Source organism: Festucalex cinctus, chromosome 3, assembly GCF_051991245.1.
Source record: "Festucalex cinctus isolate MCC-2025b chromosome 3, RoL_Fcin_1.0, whole genome shotgun sequence".
Lineage (NCBI taxonomy): Eukaryota > Metazoa > Chordata > Actinopteri > Syngnathiformes > Syngnathidae > Festucalex > Festucalex cinctus.
This window is the reverse complement of record NC_135413.1, coordinates 13323634-13346134: the sequence shown is the minus strand read 5'-3', so window position 1 is coordinate 13346134 and position 22501 is coordinate 13323634. Positions and strand designations below refer to the sequence as shown.

Here is a 22501-nt window from a genome sequence, read left to right as displayed (position 1 = left end):
CTTGTAGCCATTTCGTACATACAATATATAGTATTAAAAAGTATAGGAAAAGCACAGTATCAGTATTGCATAGCGGATATGGCTGTAATAATAACACACCAAAGTTCAGATTCAGTTTACTTCTTGATTTCTGACTGACCGATTGTTCGTTACACATGACAAATTCAATCTTGCTTCCGTGACAGCAACATCTAGTCAAATACAATTATTTTGGCATCTCAATCCGGAAATGCAAGCACCAACGCTAACGGAATCAATCAACAGGACGTTACAGGAGCTTACAGTAGTAAAACGTAAGGTATACAAAATGCGGTTTGTTAAATCATACCTGACAATACTGTTTGTTTACTTTTTTAAACTATAACATTTAAACATCTGTTCACTTTGTGTCACCTCAGACCGGAAATACGAATACCAACGAAGAAGGACTAACGGAACTATTCAGGAAGTAACCTGATCGGAACATTAGTAAAACGTGCAGAAGCGTATAGGGTTTGTGTGATCATTGACCATACCGGTACTATTGTATGTGATATATATTGTAGTTAGATAATTGTTTCCATTGTATCCTGTTTGTATGGTGTAAAACGTACACGTACGTTGTAATTGCAAAGCTTACCTCTCGAACCGACCATGCCAGTCCAGTTTGTCTATGGGAACAAGGACTTTATTAAAGATGTGCGTGTCAACACCGATAACATAGCCGTGTTGGCATATGAATCAAGGTTTGATTCAGCCATCCAAGCTGGGTGGACGGACAGGATGGAGAGAGGGGTCCTTCGGTACCTTTTGACGGACTTACAAACACGCATTCTGCCTGGCCCGTGTGGCTTTGTGGCCCAGTTAAATGTCAAGAGAGGAATGGAGAGAAGAAAGCCGCAGGAGATCCTCAGTATTCAGCAAAATTTCAACGCCACGCAGTTTAATTTTAACAACGTCAATCCAGATGAGGTCGTATTTGAGATGATTAAGGAGTCCGAGGAAATTGGCCATCAACCATATAAGACAGTTGTATTGGTCAACGTCAGTCCTCTGGAGTTTGGACATTGTCTTTTTGTTCCAGATCCAGCACGCTGCTTTCCCCAAGTTCTTACAAGGCTTGCCATTCAAGTTGGTATTGAATCTGTGCTTCTCAGTTCTGATCCAGCCTTTCGTGTGGGCTTCAACAGTCTAGGAGCGTTTGCATCTGTCAATCATTTACACCTCCATGGATATTACCTGAAACACCAGCTCAATATTGAATCTATGCCTGTTCGGCCACTTCTTCCTGAAAAAGGATTTTACACTTTACTGGGATTTCCTGCAGGTTTTCTGTTCTACACAGAGTCCGAGGGAGTGAAGGATGTTGCAAGTGTCATCTCTCGAGTCACTGACTTCCTAATGGAGGCCGCTGTTGCTCACAACGTCTTCATGACGAGAGGATGTCCACCCCGTGAAGAGGATGACAAATTATTAAGAAGAGGCGTACGCATCGCCGTGTGGCCCAGAGTAGCCTGTTTCGGTACCAAAGAGGAGTCTGCTCTCAACGTTGCTCTATGCGAGCTTGCGGGACATCTACCGTTTAAGAACCAGACAGATTATGAGCTCGCTACTGAATCGCATGTGGTAGAAATCATTCAGCATTATCTTTTTCCGCATGAAGAATTTCTTCAATTGGAAAAGCAGCTGACTCAACAGTTAATGATGATGTAGAGTTTGGACAAAGCTTGTCAAGTGATGTTCATTGCTTATGATATTACTAAATGACGTAAATCTATACTAAATGATATAAATCTATACTGTATGATGTGCTGCCAACAATTTTAAAAACATAAAAACATTTTTTTTATTTCTACACAGTGGCATTCATGAGCCAGATAGATAGACTTGATATATTTTATAATATTTTGCACAATGTAATAATATCTAATAGAACTTCTGGATTAAAAAAATTCAGAGGCCGACTTGTCCAGTGTCTTCCTTGCGATAATCTCCTGCTCACCTGCTACCCAAGTGAGATGAAGCTGTATAGAATGGATCGTTTGCAGTGCTGTGTTACATGGTGATAATTGAGATTAAATTCTGCGAGTGGTTATAATATGTGATACCCTGAATACTACATGTGGGGACCTTCTGTACATCTTATTTTGCATATGGACTAAAGTATATTGAACAAAACGTGGCCGCTTTTGTTGTAAGAGACAAGCTAGACAAAATCTTGCCCATAAATGTTTAGACTGATACGAATTGAAGTTTAGCATCATCACCCCAGTAGACCTTATCATGTGCCTGAATGGCATCGCCAAGGTAGTGATGTCAACTCAAATAATTAGTGCAGCCATGTGTGTTTTCATCTGATGACAAGCTTGTTTTTTTTCCTCATCATCCAATTCTGACTTGTCAAAAAGGCTAATTTTAATAATTGATACAAAATAATGGGAGTAAGAATTACACTTAAGTTTTGTTGTCACACTTTGTACTACATACTTCATGTCTGGTTCTATACTTGTGCATTTCTTGTGCTTTTGGATCCTATTTCTTCGTCATCGCAGGGGTATGTTCTAAAGACAGCCAAGAGGAAAAGTGTAATGATGACCGGAGTTTACAACCAGTCCAGGGTGTACCCCGCCGACTGCCCAGAGCCAGCTGAGATAGGCCCCAGCACCCCCTGCGACCCTTGTGAGGTATAAGCGGTCAAGAAAATGGATGGATGGAGATATATATATATATGTGTGTGTGTGTGTGTATGTATATATATATATATATATATATATATATATATATATATATATATATATATATATATATATATATATATATATATATCCAACTAGGGTGAAAGCCAGCAGTTTCTTCTAATAGTTTGACTCAGGAAGAGATTACACTGGTATTCAAATTCCATTTGCTTCATATGCAAGCAGCAAAAACAAACAAACAAACAATCGATGGTTAAATAAAAAAATAAAATAAATTATTTAAGCCACATCAATTTGTACTTCCAAATATGTGAACAATAACGTTAGCTGGATGTGACCCTAAGCCACATAAGAGGTGTCGTAAATAGATGGGCAACAAAAGCTGCTTGTCTCCCTTTACACTTAGCTGCACCCTCTATTTTTTTCTTTTATTTGTTTATATTTTTTTTTACTATGTGATATTTTATTACATTTACCATGTGTTTGTAAGAAAAGAAACTTCAGAACTGTGATTCAACACGCTAACCCCCGGCAACTGTGTTGTTGGGTTTTCAATACATTTAAAAAGTGGCTTTGTAAAATGGAGGGTCAGTTTGAGGATTTCTCTCATTCTTTGACTTTTGCCGTTTCAAAGGTCAGTGGACACCCGTGTTCACCTTGAACCCGGTGCTGTCATGGTTGACTGAGTCAAACCTGTCAAGCACCTTTCTCATGTCTTGTGGGAAACACGTTATTTACAGTGAACGCTTCACAGGGTCGGACTTCTGAAGTCATGAGAACAACCCCCCCATCCCTACATGAAATCTCCATGACATCACGTGTATATACACACACATGCATCATCACACACATCACACTGTGATGTTGTGGGAGGAGTTTACAAGAAAACCCACCCATGTGATGTTTATATGTTTTGGTTTTCTATTACAAGCTTGATTATTGTATCCAAAAATTGCAACTATTGTTTCCTAATATACAAATTTTTTGAATATTTTTTTTTACTGTTAACTATACACAATATCTGTTTTAAAAATAGGAAAAAAAATAGATAGAGTGTAAGTAAAATAATCTCCCTTTTGATATCTGAAAAGTCTGCTTACTAAGTAGATGAATGAAGTATTTGTCCTGGCTTACTTACCAACCACTGCATGTGAGGTTTCCAGCCAGTATCAAGGGAGCGAGTGTGGGAGTGTCCTCTCATCTTTGCTCACCTCCGTTTGTGCTTGGCCTTCAGTTTGTCAGGAACTTCAAGAGACAACATCTAAGTTGAATGAGTCGACCTTTGAGCATAGAATTAGGCAAATCAGACAAAAAGAAAAGCTAAACCTCCAGAATGGGCTGCATTCAAAGTTTCAGGGAATTCTGTGATCGTCCGAAAAATACAAATGTTCGTCTTAGTCTTCCAGCTGTGTGTATAGTGTGGCAAACGGCCATGATCATCTTGTTCGGGGTTTTTATTCGTTATGATGAGGAGTCCAATCCACACTGGATAGAGCACAGGAAAGAGTTCAATATATCAAGTGACATTGAGAATGACTTCTACTTCCGATATCCAAGTAAGTGAATTGAATTATCAATTTAGTGGATTTTACTATTAGAAACAATTTTCAAAAAGTAGCCTGAAATGTAATCAAATGATTTGAATATGAGTTGACATTGCTGACATCCACAGGTGATTATTTCAGTTGAGGTTCGCATTCTCACCCAGCTTTTTGAATGTCACAATAGTGTCAAGGGACTGTTTTTGTTACCATTATTATAATTGAGGCAAATTTGAAGACTTCAGCTGGATGCATTTGAACACTTTTCACACTATGCGGTTTGTCACAATTTCTGCTATGTTTCACAGTGACAACATATTGTGCCAGTAGATGTATGCTCATGTTTTTTGTAAATGACACCAGCCGGGTGATGCTGGTACCCACCAGGGAGCAATTACCAGGGTTTGGTAGCCAGTTCGGCCTTTAAAAGAAAATAATGACCACTGTTTGTTTTTTTTGTTTTTTTTACACTTTCAGAGCGGTATTCATTAATGTGCTTAATCATGTGGTTGTTAGCAATGTTTTTAAAACATTGCTGCATCATATCATAGCTGCTTCTGGGGGAAAAAAAAACAAAAGAAAAACACCTGTACTTAGTACTGCTGATCCTCGCTTAGGTAAGGTGAGGTGACAATAATATTATTGATTTAAAAATAAATGAACTAAAAGAAAACTTGAACCAATTTAAGATTACAAATGTAATTCTTGACCAACTTAATAAAATTGTTCCAATTGGTAACACACAGTTCAATTAAACTTAATATATTCATTTTGGATTAACTTAATTCAAGCAAATATATTAAGTTTAATGAACTCACAATTAATTAAACTCAATTAATGAGCTCAAACTTAATTACGAGTTCATTAAACTTAATATATTCACTTTGGATTAATTTTGGATTAACTTAATTCAAGTGAATATATTAAGTTTAATGAACTCACAATGAATTAAACTCAATATATTTATTTTGAATTAATTTAATTCAATCGTGTGTTACCAATTGAAACAACTTTTATTCAATTCAATTTCTAACCTTAAATTGGTTCAACAATTCTCTTTTTTTTCAGTGTAAATATGAGTAGCCACACATTTCAATTAGTCATTAAAAACATTTTAGCAAGTTCCCATATGAATGTAAATATATGCATGTTCTGTAAATATTACGTAAACATGAGCAAAAATAAGGTGACTTTTAAGATATTTGTTATTTAAAGTGTAGACTGAATGCAATCCATTCCAGGGACGTCATTTGACTTCATTTTGTTCAAATTCCCAAACAATTATTCTCATAGAAAATAATCTTTGAACATCATCTGTAGTTACAGGATGAAACAACTTCAGCCCTAAAAGCCTTATTAACTACTGGCTCAGTAAGATTATTTATGTCATAATGTAAAAATAAGTTAGCCATTATTGTGCCAATGTCAAGGCTTTCAGGATGTCCACGTGATGATCTTCGTGGGCTTTGGCTTCCTGATGACTTTTCTCAAGCGTTACAGTTTTGGCGCCGTGGGTTTCAACTTCCTCATTGCAGCGTTTGGCCTCCAGTGGGCGCTGCTAATGCAGGGCTGGTTCCACTCCCTGGATTACACTGATGGAAAGATCAAAATCGGTGTTGAAAAGTACGATTGACTTTTTCTTCAACATAATTGCAAATACTGGATTATACAGTCATTTAAAACATGATGCTCACAGTAATTTTTATTACTTATATATATTTTTTTCTTTTCAAGTTTAATTAATGCAGATTTCTGTGTGGCGGGTTGCTTGATTGCTTATGGAGCCGTGCTCGGTAAAGTTAGTCCAGTCCAGCTGATGGTCTTGACTCTGTTTGGCATCACATTGTTTGCTGTGGAGGAATACATCATCCTCAGTCTCATACACGTAAGTACGAAGACTCATGTATAGGTTTGTCCAGATACCCTAAAGGATTTTGTTGTCTCATTACTGTTTTGAATATGAAGTTTATTTTAAGCAGTAGCCAGGTGAGTAGTGCGTGTCTGCCTCACAGGTTCAGGGTTTAAACCTCTGTTCCGGGTTTCCCGGAGTTCTCCTTATGCTTGTGTAGGTTTCTTTCACATTCTGAAAATATATATATTTTTTTAAAGTGATTTTGGTGGCAGAGAATTCTTGAAATTAGTCTGAACTCTGGCCCTAAGTTGTGACCATGTTGAAGTAGCCCTTGAGCAAAAGTCTGAGCCCCCAGTTGCTCCTGATATTGTGTCATCAGTAGGTGAATGAGGAGTTTTGTCAATGTTTGGGCATTTATACTACCTTACAGTTGCTATTGTTTTACGACCAGTTTTGTGCGTTGATTATATTAGAATGTCAACTTTCTAAATCTGTATGTAAAGTAGTCTGAGGTTAACAGGTAAAATGTACTGCTTGTTGAACTGAAGGCTCGAGATGCAGGAGGCTCCATGGTGATCCACACATTCGGTGCTTATTACGGCCTGGCCATCTCGTGGATGCTCTATCGACCCAACCTGGACCAGAGCAGTCGTCTGCAGGGCTCAGTCTACCACTCAGATGTCTTTGCCATGATAGGTAGGCCGGCAACACGAAAAACTGCGTGACTACATTGCGTACGTTGACTCGGTTATCTGCCTTCTTTCCAATATTTACTGGCTTAGGAACTCTCTTCCTGTGGATGTTCTGGCCCAGTTTCAATTCAGCTATTGCCGATCACGGGGACGGGCAGCACCGAGCCGCCATCAACACCTACCTGGCCTTGGCTTCAACAGTGCTCACCACTGTGGCTTTCTCGAGCCTCTTCCAGAAACATGGCAAACTCGACATGGTAACAGCCACTGATACATACACTTGCTGAGAATCTAATTTAGTTCAGTGTTCATGGACACATTTTTTTCATCTTCTGCCCAGGTTCACATTCAAAACTCCACTTTGGCTGGGGGTGTTGCAGTGGGAACTGCAGCAGAATTCATGCTGATGCCATACGGGTCTCTGATAGTTGGCTTCTGCTGCGGCGTCATCTCCACAATGGGTTATATTTTCCTCACGGTATTTTGCACGTGTAGTTTTGATCTTGAGTTGCATTGTGATGTTGAGCGAGTTCGTTCCCCTTTGAGTCTTAGTTCCCCGCAAGAGCTAATTGTATACTTCTATGCTTTGTGGGAACATCATGGCCCCATTTATGATCCAGCACAGAGCAATGTGTATGAAGTTACTTTAGTCGGTTGAGCTTCACAAATCCATTCCTACATAACACTTCTCTTCCAGCCGTTTATGGAGAAGCACCTGAAGATTCAGGACACGTGTGGAATCCACAACCTCCACGCCATGCCTGGACTCATAGGTGGCATCGTGGGCGCTATCACCGCAGCAGCTGCATCCGATTCGGTGTATGGTAAAGAAGGGTGAGAATCTTGTCAGGATCTTGGAGTTTAAATGAAGTCAGCCTTTTGACCACGCTGAATGTTTTTTTGTTTTAATTTGACATGAAAGGCTGATGAACACCTTTGACTTTGAGGGGGATTTTAAAGAGATGACACCCACAAGGCAGGGTGGTCACCAGGCTGCAGGCATTTGTGTAGCTGTCTGCTTTGGTGTAGGTGGAGGCATCATGGTTGGTAAGCGACACATACTGACCAAAACTGCTTTAATACTTTTGGTGCAGTTTTATAATGTCTTTGTATTCTTTACAGGTTTTATTTTAAGATTACCCATCTGGGGGGACCCGGCTGATGACAACTGCTTTGACGATGAACCCTACTGGGAGGTTGGCAACTACACCATGAGTGTTTTTCGCAAATCACAATATATTTTAGTATAGCGAGACCAATAGGGCTGGGTATTACCGCCAAGCTCACGATACGATACGTATCACGATACAGGGGTCACGATACGATACGTATCGTGATACATGTGTATCCCAATAGTTGATCTTCAAGGCGATACGTATCCCGATATATTACATTAGTTTACTTGCATTTTATAGTAACAGTCATACGTATACCTAAAGGATATGTTTGTTATGCTGACTGACAAAAACATTTTTGTTAGCAGCTCTTGTGGTTTACTACCAAGCGGGATGCCTGGTCTAAATGTGTACGCACTGCAGAGCAAGGAGCAGCTTTCATAGACACACCGGGATAATTTATTAATAGGCATGAGCCGATATGAGCTAAAATATCAAAGTACAGTGATACCTCGGCTGACGAACGCTTTAGCTCACGAACTTTTCGCCTCACGAACATTAAATTCGCGAGAATTTAGTCTCTGCTGACGAACTACTTTTCGCCGGACGAACCAAACCACGCGGTCGAACAGCACCACGGTGGCGGCCACGAGAAGCTGACGCACGCTCACGGCGTCCCAGTTCGTCACCCCCTTTCTTTTAGTGCGGACGCGGTTTGTGTTTGATAGACATTTTGAGTGTACTTTTGCTATTATGGGACCGAAAAAGACCCCACCACAGGCTAGTGTTAAGCCTAATGCTTACCAGCGAGGGACGGCGATTCGGCGGCGCGTTTGCATTGTAGTCAATGGAGTTCGCGCCACAAAAAAAAAGCGAAAGTGCCATCACGTACCTCAAAAAAGGAGAAAATCGTGCCACGGCTGTTTAGTCCCAGGAAAGAGGTGAAAGTAGTTGGCGGTGCTCACTTTTTGTTGACTCGCTAAAGTGCTCCACTTCCTTGTTCACCAAGGGACACGCCTCCTCCGCTCTGGTGAGCACGAAAGTGCGAATGAGCCGCAACCGTTCCATAAACACTCTACGCGGTGAAACACTCGCGAATGAAGTAAGTCTACCATTGCTACTATCCTTAAGAACTACCATCACAAAGTAAAATAAAACGACTTTATTATACAGTACAATTTATTTCTTTAATTACAATACAATAGCACATTTATTATACATAAAATAAGGTATATTTTTGTGTAGTTTTAAGGCTTATTTAGTAGAAAATTATGTTTTATAGGGACCTGGGAACGGATTATTCTCATTTTAATGGTTTCTTATGGGAAATAAATGTTCGGAAGAAGAACTTTTCGGCTTACACACACTCTCTGGGAACCAATTAAGTTCGTGAGCCGAGGTATCACTGTATTAAAATTACAACTCTAAAATGTGCTTATTTGAAATATTTGGGGAAATAAAAACTGCATTTTTTTCATGTAACACATTCTATGTCGTTTTTAAACAAAATATACGAAAATTGGTACATTAAGACACATGCCATGTTAAGTGTAAAAGTAAATAAATGTTGATATTCTTCCTCTGCTTTCATTTTTCTTAGCAAGACACAGTGTCCAATCACTGGTGAGGTATTTTTGCATTAATTCAATGTTTCTCAATTCCGGTCCTCAGGCCCCCCTAGCCAGCCTGTTTTCCATGTCTCCCATGCAATTGCAACGCAGGTGAGGATCATTATCAGGCTTCTCCAGAGCTGGCTGATTAGCTGTCATTGGAATCAGCTGCATTGGGAATTGGGAGACATGGAAAACAGGATGGCAAGGGGGCCTGAGGACCGGAATTGAGAACTACTGCATTAATTGAAGGCAATTAACTTCAAAGACGCTGCTGGTTTTTATTTTTAGGTACATTGCAAACTGCAAAGCCAAACGTTAACTGCCTATTTAAAGTTAACGAGCAATATCGATTCTGACGCCTGCGTATCCATACGTGTATTGTAATGAAGCCCGCAACGATATATTGCCATATCGATTTTTTTGAGCACACCCCTAGTGACCAAGTGTCAGTGATGGTGTCATGGCTATGCAATGTTGACACTAGTTGTTAATGTGCATTTAGGATTATCACAGATTGAGGGAACGTTAACACGGTCTCATCAAAAAGGGAACATGCCAAACTTTACTTATAAAGTTAGCAATTACATTTGTCTACTGTATGATGCTTGATGTTTCCTACGTAAAGAAATATAGTAGTTGCCCATCTAGAGAAAAAGATAATGGAAAAATTAACATGAAAGCTAGGCAAATTAAAATGGTTTGGACTAGTAGTTTTTAAGTTGAATAAAGTTAAAATGTAATAGTAAAAACTAGCACAAATCTCAGCAAGCAACCACCATGTACAGTGTTGTATATTTTTAAACTTTCCAAGCTCAAAACAAAGTTGATGTACTTTCTACACCAGAATGATGTTGTTGAAATTGTGTGCAGGTGCCTGATGACGAGGAGAGTATTCCACCGGTCCTGCAGTACAACAATCACATGCTCAACAAAGATGTGTAAGTGTTTTTTTGTAGACCAACAGTGTTCAGGCCAAATACTCACAGCTATTGTAATACGAAACTGTATCCATATTTCAACAAATAATAATACCACATAAGTTACCGACCATTGTTAGTTCAGAGCAGTTAGTCTTGTTAGTTTTCCATATGATAAGTAAAGCAGTGCTTGAGAAAAGCATTTAGCCATGTGTCTAACAACAGCCTCAGCCCACTTATCAATGCAGGAAGTAATATCAGTGGAAAATTCCATGGTTCAAAAACTCCAAAACAGAAACCATAACCCATATTCAACAACCTGTCCAGTAAAAATAAATGCTGTACTCACAACAGTGTAATTAACAATAACAGTAAATGGAGGACATAAACAATGGCTATGAATTATATAACTGAGATTCAAATGAGATTATGTAAGTGTGGCTGTTTTAAAATTTTCTTAAATGTTATATACAATCATCTAAAGTGTAATATTGCATTTTTAGAAAAAAATCTATATTTCTTTTTTTTTTTTTTTTAAATACCAATATACAAAGGTTTAGCTACTAAAAACACAAAAATAGTAAGAACGCTATTAGCATATTTCAAGTAAGGTGCTGTTGTTGCTGTTTTTATCCTCTTGGTGGCAGCACTGGTTCACTAAAAGGATGCCTCCAATGTTCAAGCTGGACAACAGACATAAAAGTCAGACGTAAAGACGTCCACAGCTTTGTCACAGTTACAGACACATGGGGACCACCAAAATGTCACCACAAAGACACGTGGTCCCCACAATGATAGTAAAAACCCAGAAAATGGTCCCCATTATGTGATATAAACCCACGCAAACATGTTCATACATACACACACTTGCTATGTTGTGAGCGGTGTTATTTTCATGCTCACACTAGTATATTTTGTACTTGTGTTGAGTTTTTGTTGTTGTTTTGTTTTAAACTTCATCTTAACTGCAGCTTCACGCACTGCTACACATGACCTTGAAGATGCAATGTTTACAAGTCTGTAAATGACATCATTGAATAGACAGTTTTATTTAATTTATATAATTTTATATTTCGTAAGGACCATTCTTTAAGTGGATTCTTGTGTGTTTAATTATACACATTTATTTATTTATTTATTTATTTATTTATTTATTTATTTATTTATTTATTTATTTATTTATAGAACGGAGTCAAATTTCACCTTGGAGCAGAACTGACCCACCGTCTTGAATGTGAAGGTTTGCTGTCCTGGTTGGTACATTTTTCTAACCCTGCAGTTCATTCCATATTTTCCAACACCCGAAAAAAAATACGTGTCCAACCAGTGAGTATATTTGCGTAAAATAGAAATTGACTTCAAGTAAAATATGGAAACAACGACCAAGGTGTGAATATCAGTCATATTGTCAAGTTGATTTCTACATGTCAATTCACAAGATGAATTTAGCCCCTTTTAGAAACAAGACACGATGATGCTGTTGTATGTATTGTAATTGTACATTCTTTGCTGAGCGCATGTTAATTTGTTGTTGTTTGAGAATTTCCATCCGCAATTGTTGTGTATGCCGAATAAAATGTTTTGTGCGTGATCAAATGTAAAATCAAAATTGATCACTGAAACTCTTTCGACATTGTTCTCTTGTGGTCATTGTTGGGTTGGATGTATGAAAACTGCCACACATTTGTGGAGTGTCATGATTATAAATAGGGATGTTGGATACCACTTAGACCGATACCATATGAGTACTCAAATCCTGAGTAATCATCAATACTGAAACCAAGTACGGATACCACACGTACTTTTGATATATATATATATATATATATATATATATATATATATATATATATATATACACTCAATATAGCATTTTCTCTAAACATTGCATGAAGTTGGCAATTTTCTGTTCTTCTAATTTCTAGCTCCTGGTTGTAAAATGGCCACAAGATAGTCTCCAGTATCGGCCGGTGTCATGAGTACCTAGAAAAAGGCCTGATTACGGCCGATACCGATACTTGGTATCGATACTCGCCCATCCCTAATTTTAAAACACGTCATCATCAGGTTAAAAGTATGCGGTAAAAAGTACAGTATAGACCCAAAATAACATTTTACTTTTGCACACAGAGGTTATTTGATGAGATTTTTGGTGTGTGTTTGTGTGTGTGTCTCCGTCATCTGTTGGAGTTACGAGTTCTGGTGCGTGTGAGAGGTTTATGTATGTGTGAGGTAAATGCTATTTTTTTTTGTCTATATGGTACCTATAAAAGTAATCAGAGACTCGTTGGAGAGATGTTCCTGTTTGCTGTGTGTTGTATGCAAATAAAATATTTGCAATGTGTAATTTATGTACTATCTGACTTAGTTCTTTAGATTGATAGTGTCAGAGATGTAGGTCTGTTAAAAAATATGAAAGTCTCTCTGACAGTGTCAGTGAAGACTATGTATTGATGTTTTGTAATTTTTAAAAAAAAATTATTAATATTCAAGAAAGCTCTATTTTCCTACTTTGAGTTTTCAACGAGTATAAAAGGTGTGCCCACTAGATATTATCACAATCAAATGCCCTTAAAAAAAAGTCCACTATACATAAAAAGATGGGCACTTCCTCGAGTTTTCCCAGGGGTCAGACAGACAAATTATGGTGACCAAACTCACACTTGCCTTTTCATTGTGACCTCAGTTCAAAGGGCAGGAAATGATAAAGGTCAAGGTCAGTGTTTCATTGCATTGATCTGACCAGTAATGACCAACCTACTGAGAACGGGCATTTCTGTTCTTCTTAAGTGTGTCGTTTCCCACAGATGAAAAGCAGCAAGGAGTTTATCTCCGCATCCAGTATTAACAAAAGCGGACTGGACTGGTCTCGCTCTTTTGTCTTTAGGAACATATTGAGTGAAGGAGGTAATGATGCCACAAGTGCTCCAATTAAAGAACGTGGACCTGCTGGGACCTGCCACATTGCTCTATAGATACCACACACACACAGACATACATTGGACGCTTTTCATTGGACGGCAGTTCCCGCTCCAACTTGACTCATGTTTATTCTCCATCTACTTAAAGGACAAATGCAGAACTAATTCAAGGCGTTGTTTACATGATAACTAGCTTCCTTAAGGGCGCAGGTGCACCAGGCTTTGGGGCCTTGTGAGACTCAAGTTGAGCGTCTTTTGGGCTCACCACAGATGTGACTTGAGCGTGATGAGAACCTAAGGTGAGAATGAAAACATTGAGGATGCAAGTGGCATTGAAAGGTGGTGGTGGTTCTGTGGAGAACAACACCATCAATTTCATTGGTGACTACCTGCCATCCATGCTTTATCATGACGTTTGATTGACAGGTGGGTGGGGAGCACGGTTAATGAGAGGGTGGGAAAGTGGGTGGAGAACAAGGCCTCCAAAATGGAAAGTGCACAAAACATAGGTACTTGCAAAGCCACAGAGACGCTCATTAATGATAAAGAAGACGCCAGTGAAAGTGTGTTTACACTGCGTGCCAGCGACAGTGTTTGCAGGTTGAGATTAGTTTGTAATCCTTTCCACATGGCTATGAAATGTACAGAAAGGCAGAAATACGTCGTGGGAGGGCGCATACTGATGACCATTCGCAGAAAAAGTAGTTTGGTTAAATATCGGAGGTCTGTCCTGTGTTATGACCTTGCAGGTCAACATCTGAGAGTTTTCCCTCTGTAAATAATGGAAATACAATGCTACCTTGATTTACCAGTTTACTTTAAGTGCACCTTAACAAGAAGAATAGTATCTCAAGCAAGCTTTTAATAGCTCGCAGGACCTTTGGTCAGAAGTCACCATGCACAGTAGCTGAATTGCAGCCATATTTGCTTCTGTCTGTAGGGGGCGGAGCTGTGAGATAGCGCTAAAGTTAGAAGCTGAAGTCCTTGAAAGGCAAAACTAGATTGCTATTGGCTGCAGCTGGCATGACCTGCTCGCACGCGAATCGGGTCTATAGTGGGGTTGCAATCACTTGATTCTGGTGGTGCGCGAAATTCAACTGGGGGTCATGAAGTGGGGAACACCCATTGAAAATGATGGAAAGCGACTATGAAATTGGGTTAGCCTGGATGTAGCTGACAGGCTCTTAAAATAGTAAAATATATTCGGATACGATCCTTACACTCTGAAGAAAAGAGATTTTTCCAAACTCGTGTCGGATTTGCCTGGTTTGGAGGCAATCAACATCGCGAACTACCCCGTCCTCCACACATCGTACTACACCTTGTATAAAAGCCTGTTATATATATATAGGTATACTTCAGCAAATGTCAAAAAGTGATTTATGACCCCAATAAAACAATGATTTATTGCACCCCCCAATAAAACTTTATTGCCCCCCCAATAAAACCATTCATATACTAGCCCTTTGAAGTAAGCCCCGCCCCCTTCCGCTTTCTTAGCCAATCAGAAGCCGTTATTTTGAATTAAGCCCCTACCCACTTGCCACCTTCTCAACCAATCAGAGGCCGGAAGCCAGCTCCTGTCAAAAATGATTGATGACATTCCACCCACCCCTCCCTCCCACCCTCTTCGTCTTATCCAATCAGAGATCGGAAACCACCCCCCTCATCGGCTTAACCAATCAGAGGCCGGAAGCCAGCTCCTGTCAAAAATGATTGATGATATTCTGCTTCCCACAACATCAAACTATCGGGTATGTGCGTGCGTGAATGTAAATTAGTACGAGGCTCACTTTTTCGAGTTAAAGTGAATATTAAAAAAATGTTATCCATTTGTTTTATGTTTTTTAAATAAATAAAAGAGACTTACCGATGTTTCGGAATACGAGCGTTTTTTTCTTTTTTAAAAAATAAAATAAAAAAAAATAAAGTTTCTGTTTCTACCAATTTCTAACCGATGGAGAGGGGGGAAATATAGACGAAAAAATAGATTATTCGTGCGTAAAGGGCGGTTATTTAACCCATTTCAGAACCGCGTCCTTCTTTTTCCTCAGACTAAAAACTTGTGTTTGTAAAAAAAAAAAGTCAAAGAAGGCCGGCTAGGGAGGTGTGACTCCCTCACGCCGTGGTAAACGGCGTCATCTAATGGGCAAAGGATGTTACAGCGTATGATTAAGAGAGGGAGCATTAAAGTTAGTCTACAAAAGTAAATTAGGGTATTAAAATGTTGATAATGAATGTAAAACCTAAAAATTTGATTCAAAGGTATTCAATTTGTAAATTATACAATTTGGATGACGGAACAATGTATGGCATTAGAGTAGCCTTTAAATATTAAGTAGGGTTAATTTTAAATTTTTGGCGACAGCAGATCGAAACTAGCATCATACTAAACCCCCCTGCAGCCATCTTTTTTTTAATGTTACTGAACACTATCCCTATATTAAACCAAACTTAACTCATTTTACGTTTTGGTTACAAATTGATACGTTTTATTTTTATATGGTATCTATTATAAGACGATGGATGCTAGAATTTGTACATTTTATATATACGTGATGTTTATAGGTATGCTTAGACGTGTATGTTTTTATTATTTTATGTTTATGATGTGTATAAGAGTACGCTGTTTTGGGAGGGATGGGAAAATTTGTTTACCTTTTTTTGTGTGTTTAAAAAAGATAATAATTGTACTAGTTTTTTTTTTTAAAAAAATACTGATTTCGGGAGAGAATATGTAATCACAAACTCAGGCAGTTCCTGCCTGTGGACATTATTGGTCAGACGTCTGCTTCTTTTTAAAACTAAGAGAATTGAAAGCATGAAACTATGAGTTTCTTGATACGTTATTAGATTTATACTCTACTTAACCCTTAATCTTTAATCTTAAAGCCGATCTTTGCAACAATTTAACCAAAATCATCTTCTTATTAGGCCGTCAGGTCACACACGTTTTCGTTCAGTTTCGCTCCACTACCAGGGGTACTAAATAATCTTTACTTCATAAAATAGATTTATTAGTAGTAAGTAAGAATCCGTGGAGTTCAGCCTCTGAAAACCTGCCAATTTTGTGTTTTCGGTGGTGAAACCCCGGTACTATTTTGCGATGAGGCGCAGTGATCTCTCGTATGGGCGTAGTGCCATTAGGTCGGTAGCGGTGTGATTTAGGTCACATGAGCCAATCAGGTAGCTGCTGCTTTCTCCTCACCATAGCAACCGCATATCAAAAATGGCGACCACAACGTCGGAGAGCGAAAGGAGAAAAAAAGTTAGAAAGAAAGTGATGAAAAAACTTCGTTCCCGTTCAGGTTTGCCCATCGCTTCAGCTGGCCCCGTTATTCCAGCCATCTGCATCATTTGTAAAAATAAATTTCAAAGTAGACTCGTCTGGGATTGGAAGGCACACGGAAGAGGGATCATCTCGCCAAAGCAGAAACATTGTCAGCAGGTATGTGCTACACACACGCGTGCCCATATCTGTTATTAATGTGACTGATATTTTGTATAGGGCTGAAAATAATTAGTTGCTAGGTTAAGTTTTAAGGCTATAGTTTATTAAAAAAGGCGAGCTGCTGAATGATTTATCGAGTGAATCCAACAGTTGTTACCAAACTCGAGTTACCTGTGCCCATCAGAGTCATAATATAGTCACAGCTACACAATCCCTTTTCCCCAAACTCTCTTTCATCAACCTCAACAAACACTTTACTTTACTTAAATCTGTGATGTGCATATACTGTAAAGAGGTGATGTGACAATAACACTTATAATGTAATTGTTTTTTGTCTAAAGGCGGGTTGGTTGCTGCAGGCCGCTGAGATGAAGAAAGACTGTTCCATTCTTCTGCATATTCAAGACAAAAGACTGTGTCACAATGGAGGTACAGTTTTGTTTCAGAGATTACACAAGGGTCTTAAAGTCAACAGCAACAGAAACAGCAACCAGGGACGAACAAATGTGAGTTGTTACATTGCACTATTTCATTGTCACTTTGCTAAAATTACACATTTCAAAAGTAAAGCATTGGTCAGCAATGTCACTTGTATTCTGTTTACATTTCGAGACAGCATTAATTAGAAAGCATGACTCTGCACATATTAAGTGAGTGTGTGTGTGTGTTTTAGACAACCCAATGCTGAGAGCTACAAATTCTTTTTGTGAACAAGTAATCCGTCAAAGGATTATAGTTGACAAAGATGTGATGAGAATGGACAAGTTAAGGGGTTTGTGAACAGTGTTAAGAAACACGGGGATCTTGATGCTTCAGACTACAGGTAACATATAAATCTTCATATTGAAACACATTATCTGAAATCTATGGGGAGAGATTTGTCTAAAATCTCACTGTTTCAGAGAAAAATAGTTTGCTGACAAGCTCAATTTAAGTTAAAAATAAATAAATAAATAAAATCGATTCTCTAAAAATGAAAACCGGTTGGTTGTTAATTATTACATGCAAATGTGTTTTTTTGTCTTCTGTATTTATAATTGTTCTTTGACCAAGAAAGTATATAGGCCTATAGGTATATTTGTATTTCTTTCCAAATATACGATTATTCACTAGAATTTTGAGTAGGATATCCAAATACCAAAATATTCGATAGCTGCAGCACTAATAATACAAATTTTGAGTTGGGGCATGCCCACACGAGTTATTTTACCACACACCCATGTCAAAACTAGCTTACTGCACACACACTGCACCCCAACTTCAAATTTTTGCTAACGTAATAATAATAATAATAATAATAATAATAATAATAATAATAATAATATATTATACATTTTGTTGGATCCAAAAGCAACTTACATAATTATAGTTTCATATGATTGTAATTGGCTTATTTTCAAATGTTTAAATATTTCCTTGATTTGAACAAAATATAATTGTTTAGAATAATCTTGATTTCAATTATTACCAAAATAATTGTGATGAGTATTTTTTTCCACAATAGAGCAGCCCTAGTGTGATGTGAATATGTGCATCTTGTGCTCAACTTTCCCTTTAATTTTCTATTTCAGGCAGGATATACTGAAACGAAGATTGAGGTGTGATTTCCCCCAGCTGGTTTTTCACACCCCTTTCCAGCAACAACTCTGAAATGGTTTTTGTAGAGACATTATCAACAACTGACAAACTTTTAGACAGGGTATCTCACTCATCAGATACATCAACTACTGAGTCTACTGATGTAAACCAAGTTTTTGTTGTTGTTTAAGTTTATAAGGTTTGTATATACGAATGCGCTGTGTGGAAACGGGTTTTAACATCTATCGTTTTTGTAATATTTAATAAACTAATAAATATACTGTTTTTTTTGTTTTTCTTAAACTGATTTATGAAAAGGACTTGTAATCGCAAACTCTTTTTTTAAAAGCAGTAACTGAATTAGGAGGTGGAGGGGCAATGTATTATGGGGATCATACTTTTTGAAATCTTTAAACTGTCGATTGTAAGAGTCTTCTATCTTGATGTTAGCCTTTTTATCTGAATATGTATGAATGAAATATCTTCTAATTATCAGCTCGGATTCTTTCAATGGATAGCCCTGTAACCCTTAGGTTAGTAGTTTTTTTAGAAAGTATCTGGGTATGAAATATGTTATGTTAGGAATATGGCGCGTACGTGAAGAAGGTACGTCTGGCTATGTATTTTATGTTTTTGAGTTGTTGTATATAAGATTGCGTTGTACATAAGAATTTTACCCCCTCTTACGTTTTTGATGTGTTATAAAACTAATAAATGTACTGATTTTTTTTTTTTTTTTTTAAAAAGGATTAGGCTTAGAGAAGGTGTTTGTGGCACTCTCATGAGCAGAGTGCGCGAGTTGTTTTACCCCCCTCTGCAGATGCGTACACGTATAAAATGCTATTTTTCTGTTTCTAGTTTTGTTACCGCTAGTGCTATAATTTGTGTCTATACGATTTTATCGGATGTCTCTATGTATTTTTGTTGTAGTTTAAGTTTATGAGGTTTGTATATACGAAAGCGCTGCGCGGAAATGGGTTTTATCCTCTTATCGTTTTTGTAATATTTAAAAAAACTAATAAATATACTGTTTGTTTTTTTTGTTTTACTTAAACTGATTTATGAAAAGGACTTGTATTCGTAAACTTTTTTTTTTTTTTTTTCTAAAGCAGTAACTGATTTAGGAGGTGGACGGGGGGGGAGGCTGGTACATGTGTGAAATGCGTGTGTAGGGTGTCAGTGTTTACTCCGAGGGGGCAGTAAAACAGTCTTTGAAAGCGATTGTCATACGATGCTTCGATCTGAAGTAGTCGCGTATAAATAATTTTATACATTCTTTTTAAAAAGAGAGAAATGTAGGTACGAATGTTCGAGCCTGTTAAAATGCAGCAAACTTTATACTTGATTTAGAAATTATTCTCTAATTTACTAGGGCATTGTATTGTGGGGGTCATACTTTTTGAAATCTCTAAGCTGGTGTTTGTAAGAGTCTTCTATCTTGATGTTAACCTTTTTATTTGATGATGTATGAATGAAATATCTTCTAATTATTACCATGGCTTCTATCAATGGATACCCTTGTAAGGCTTAGGATTGTAGTTTTTTAGAAAGTATTCGGGTATGAAATATGTTATGTTCGGGACATGGTGCGTACGCGAAGAAGGTTGATGTAGTTTTATTTTTGTTTTGTTTACGATTTACTTTTTTTTTTAGGGGGATGTAGGCATCGTTTTAAGGTGCCAGGTGTATTTTGTGTAAATAATATATGGATACTTACTTTTTATTTTTGTTACCGATAGTGCTTTGTTTCGTGAAACCCTTTTGTTTTGTTTTGTTTCTTGTTTTTTTTAACTTACCCTTCGATGATAAATAAAACGTCTTTAGACTTATCGCTAGCGAAGATGTAGCACGTTTAGCATTCTAAATAGTTTTATCGCTGCACGACGTATTCGAACTAAGAGATCCCAAGTCTTTGTGAGTTTTTTTTTCTTTTAAATACCCATTGTTAAATTAGCCTATAAGATATTATTGAATATGATAGGCTGTAAGATTAGCTATACTAAATCACCCCTGGGTTTAAAACACAAAACTATGAGATTTAATCAGAGCGTAACAATCTACCGCGACGATCTTTTTTAATCTTAAAACCGCTCTTTGCAGCAATTTACCTAAATATATAGTGAACAAACGTGTATCTTGTATGACTAAGAGACATTTAACTTTTGATTGAACGATTTATTTTTTTCCTTACAAATCGCGCTTACTTTCCGATGATACGCGTAGGTAAACAATTTTTTACAAGCATGATTGTGAAATAACAGCTACTAAATTACTTAATTTGAATGAATAATATTTAAGACGTCTACCCATCTAACGCTTTAAAAACAGCGACATATTTCAGATAAAAATATTATTCGTACTATATTGTTTTTTTTTACAATAGTTTCCGAGTTCTCACAATAGATGTTCGATGATACTATTTTATGTTTTTCTTACCGGTATGATTAACTTGTATTACATTTATGACTTTTCTCTATTATCTTTGCATCGTTTTAAGGCGGCCGGTGTATTTTGTACAAATAATATATGGATACTTATTGATTTTTGATCAATTTTTACTCGTATATTTACCTACTTGTGCTTTTAGGCGTATGTTAGTTAGTTAGTTAGTTACATGTATATGAGTGCGTATTCTAACTTTCCCATTCACTTCTTGGTTCCATTCCATCACCCCTGTGAGACCGGACTCTTCTACTTAATATCACTAAAGTCTGTTCAAAAATCATTGGACACCCTGTCAGAGCCTTATCTTCCTTTTGTGACCGAATCCTGCTCGATCCGTTTCACTCACTTCATCGAATGTTTGAGTGGCTTCCCATCATCTCGGCAGGCTGAGACGCCCCACTCTGACGAACACAGCGGCGGAGAAGGAGGAGGACTACATTTGTCCCCAGATCACTAAAATCTCTTGAACAGTGACCCCCCTCCCGGGCCAAATTGCGACAGACTGACTGACTGACACGTAGCACTTTAGTGTGAAGCACGGAGCACTTTCTTTTGTTTGTTTTTTTTATTGTTAGGGCCCGAGCAGCTACCGCTGCGAGGTCCCTATTGTTTTTCGATCGGATTATTATTATTATTATTATTATTATTATTATTCTTCTTCTTCTTCTTCTTCTCCGTAAACGATCGCGATTTTGGGTACCTAAACATTCACGAAAACTCACCGAACTTTGCACACTCCTCAGGCCCGGCGAAAAATTTGATATTATGAAGTCGTCATAACAACGCGACTCTATAGCGCCCCCTAGCGTAGAAAAATAAAAACCAAGCCTGGCACGTTTGAGCTAGAGCAACGAAAATTGGCAGGCACGTGTAGCACCCCGAGACGCACAAAAAAGTCTATTGGGACCATGTAGCTAAAATGTACAGGAAATGAGCTATGAATTTTTTTATGTCCAATTTTGGCCTATTTTGGCACATTCACTGTGGTCATGCTTTTTCCCCCTCTGCAAACATTTTTCATCCAATTCACATCAAACTTGGCATTTATCATCTCAAGACCTGAGAGAACAACTGGGCAAAAAGTCTTGCCTTTTCGAAATACTATATGATGGGGGCGGGGCATCAAATATTGTCTTTAAAATTTCATTTGTCCAGAAAGAGCAAATGCTTAATAACTCCCATGTTCAAGCTCCAAAAAATCTCAAACTTCTCAGGCAACGTAATAGTCACGGCCTGAAAACATCTATATGATAAAATTCAGTTATACATATAGCGCCACCTAGTGGTGACAATAAATGTCATACTTTACGTTTTTAGCTACTGCGCTGAGCCCGTTGAAGGGATCCAGTTGAAAGTTGGTCAGAAAAGCCTTAAGATGTTGATCATGCCCCACACCGAATATTGTAACTTTTCGCCAAAGGGCGTGGCCGCTACGGTGCCGCAAAGTCTGAAGATTTTTCGTGACAATAAAAGCTGCATGAACTTGACCGAGATGATCCTATCTTCTCAAAATTTCACACATTTGATGAGAGTCCAGCCCTAAAGACATCTACGAACTTATATTTCATCTTACTGATAGCGCCACCTAGTGGCAATTTTTTTTCTTACGAATTTTCTTGTACATTTTTTCTCCAAACACGTTACCTGGACCAACCTCATATTTGCTCAGATGAGGGTTTCGGCCTTCATGATGTCACAACA

At 37.9% G+C, this 22501-nt stretch overlaps 2 protein-coding genes and 1 long non-coding RNA gene across 5 annotated transcripts; all 3 read left to right on the top strand.

Annotated features, from left to right (window-relative positions):
• The first annotated feature begins 282 nt into the window (after positions 1-282).
• gdpgp1 (GDP-D-glucose phosphorylase 1) lies at positions 283-2017 on the top strand. Its single transcript, XM_077518009.1, has one exon. It carries the CDS (start codon positions 634-636, stop codon positions 1690-1692), a length of 1059 nt encoding a protein of 352 aa, XP_077374135.1. The 5' UTR covers positions 283-633; the 3' UTR covers positions 1693-2017.
• Positions 2018-3657: 1640 nt separating this feature from the next.
• Positions 3658-12036, top strand: rhcgb (Rh family, C glycoprotein b). Its single transcript, XM_077515927.1, has 11 exons — positions 3658-4231; positions 5647-5839; positions 5951-6101; positions 6617-6764; positions 6851-7017; positions 7101-7238; positions 7458-7594; positions 7683-7807; positions 7883-7956; positions 10359-10426; positions 11591-12036. Exons 1-11 carry the CDS (start codon positions 4009-4011, stop codon positions 11622-11624), a joined length of 1458 nt encoding a protein of 485 aa, XP_077372053.1. The 5' UTR covers positions 3658-4008; the 3' UTR covers positions 11625-12036.
• Positions 12037-16436: 4400 nt separating this feature from the next.
• Positions 16437-19481, top strand: LOC144015697 (uncharacterized). Of its 3 annotated transcripts, XR_013282792.1 has the most exons (4): positions 16437-16774; positions 17119-17283; positions 17451-17600; positions 18349-19481. It is a non-coding gene; the product is annotated as an uncharacterized LOC144015697 (long non-coding RNA). The 3 variants fall into 3 exon arrangements; XR_013282791.1 differs by having other exon boundaries at positions 17451-19481; XR_013282790.1 differs by lacking the exon at positions 17451-17600 and having other exon boundaries at positions 16442-16774.
• The last annotated feature ends 3020 nt before the right edge of the window (positions 19482-22501 follow it).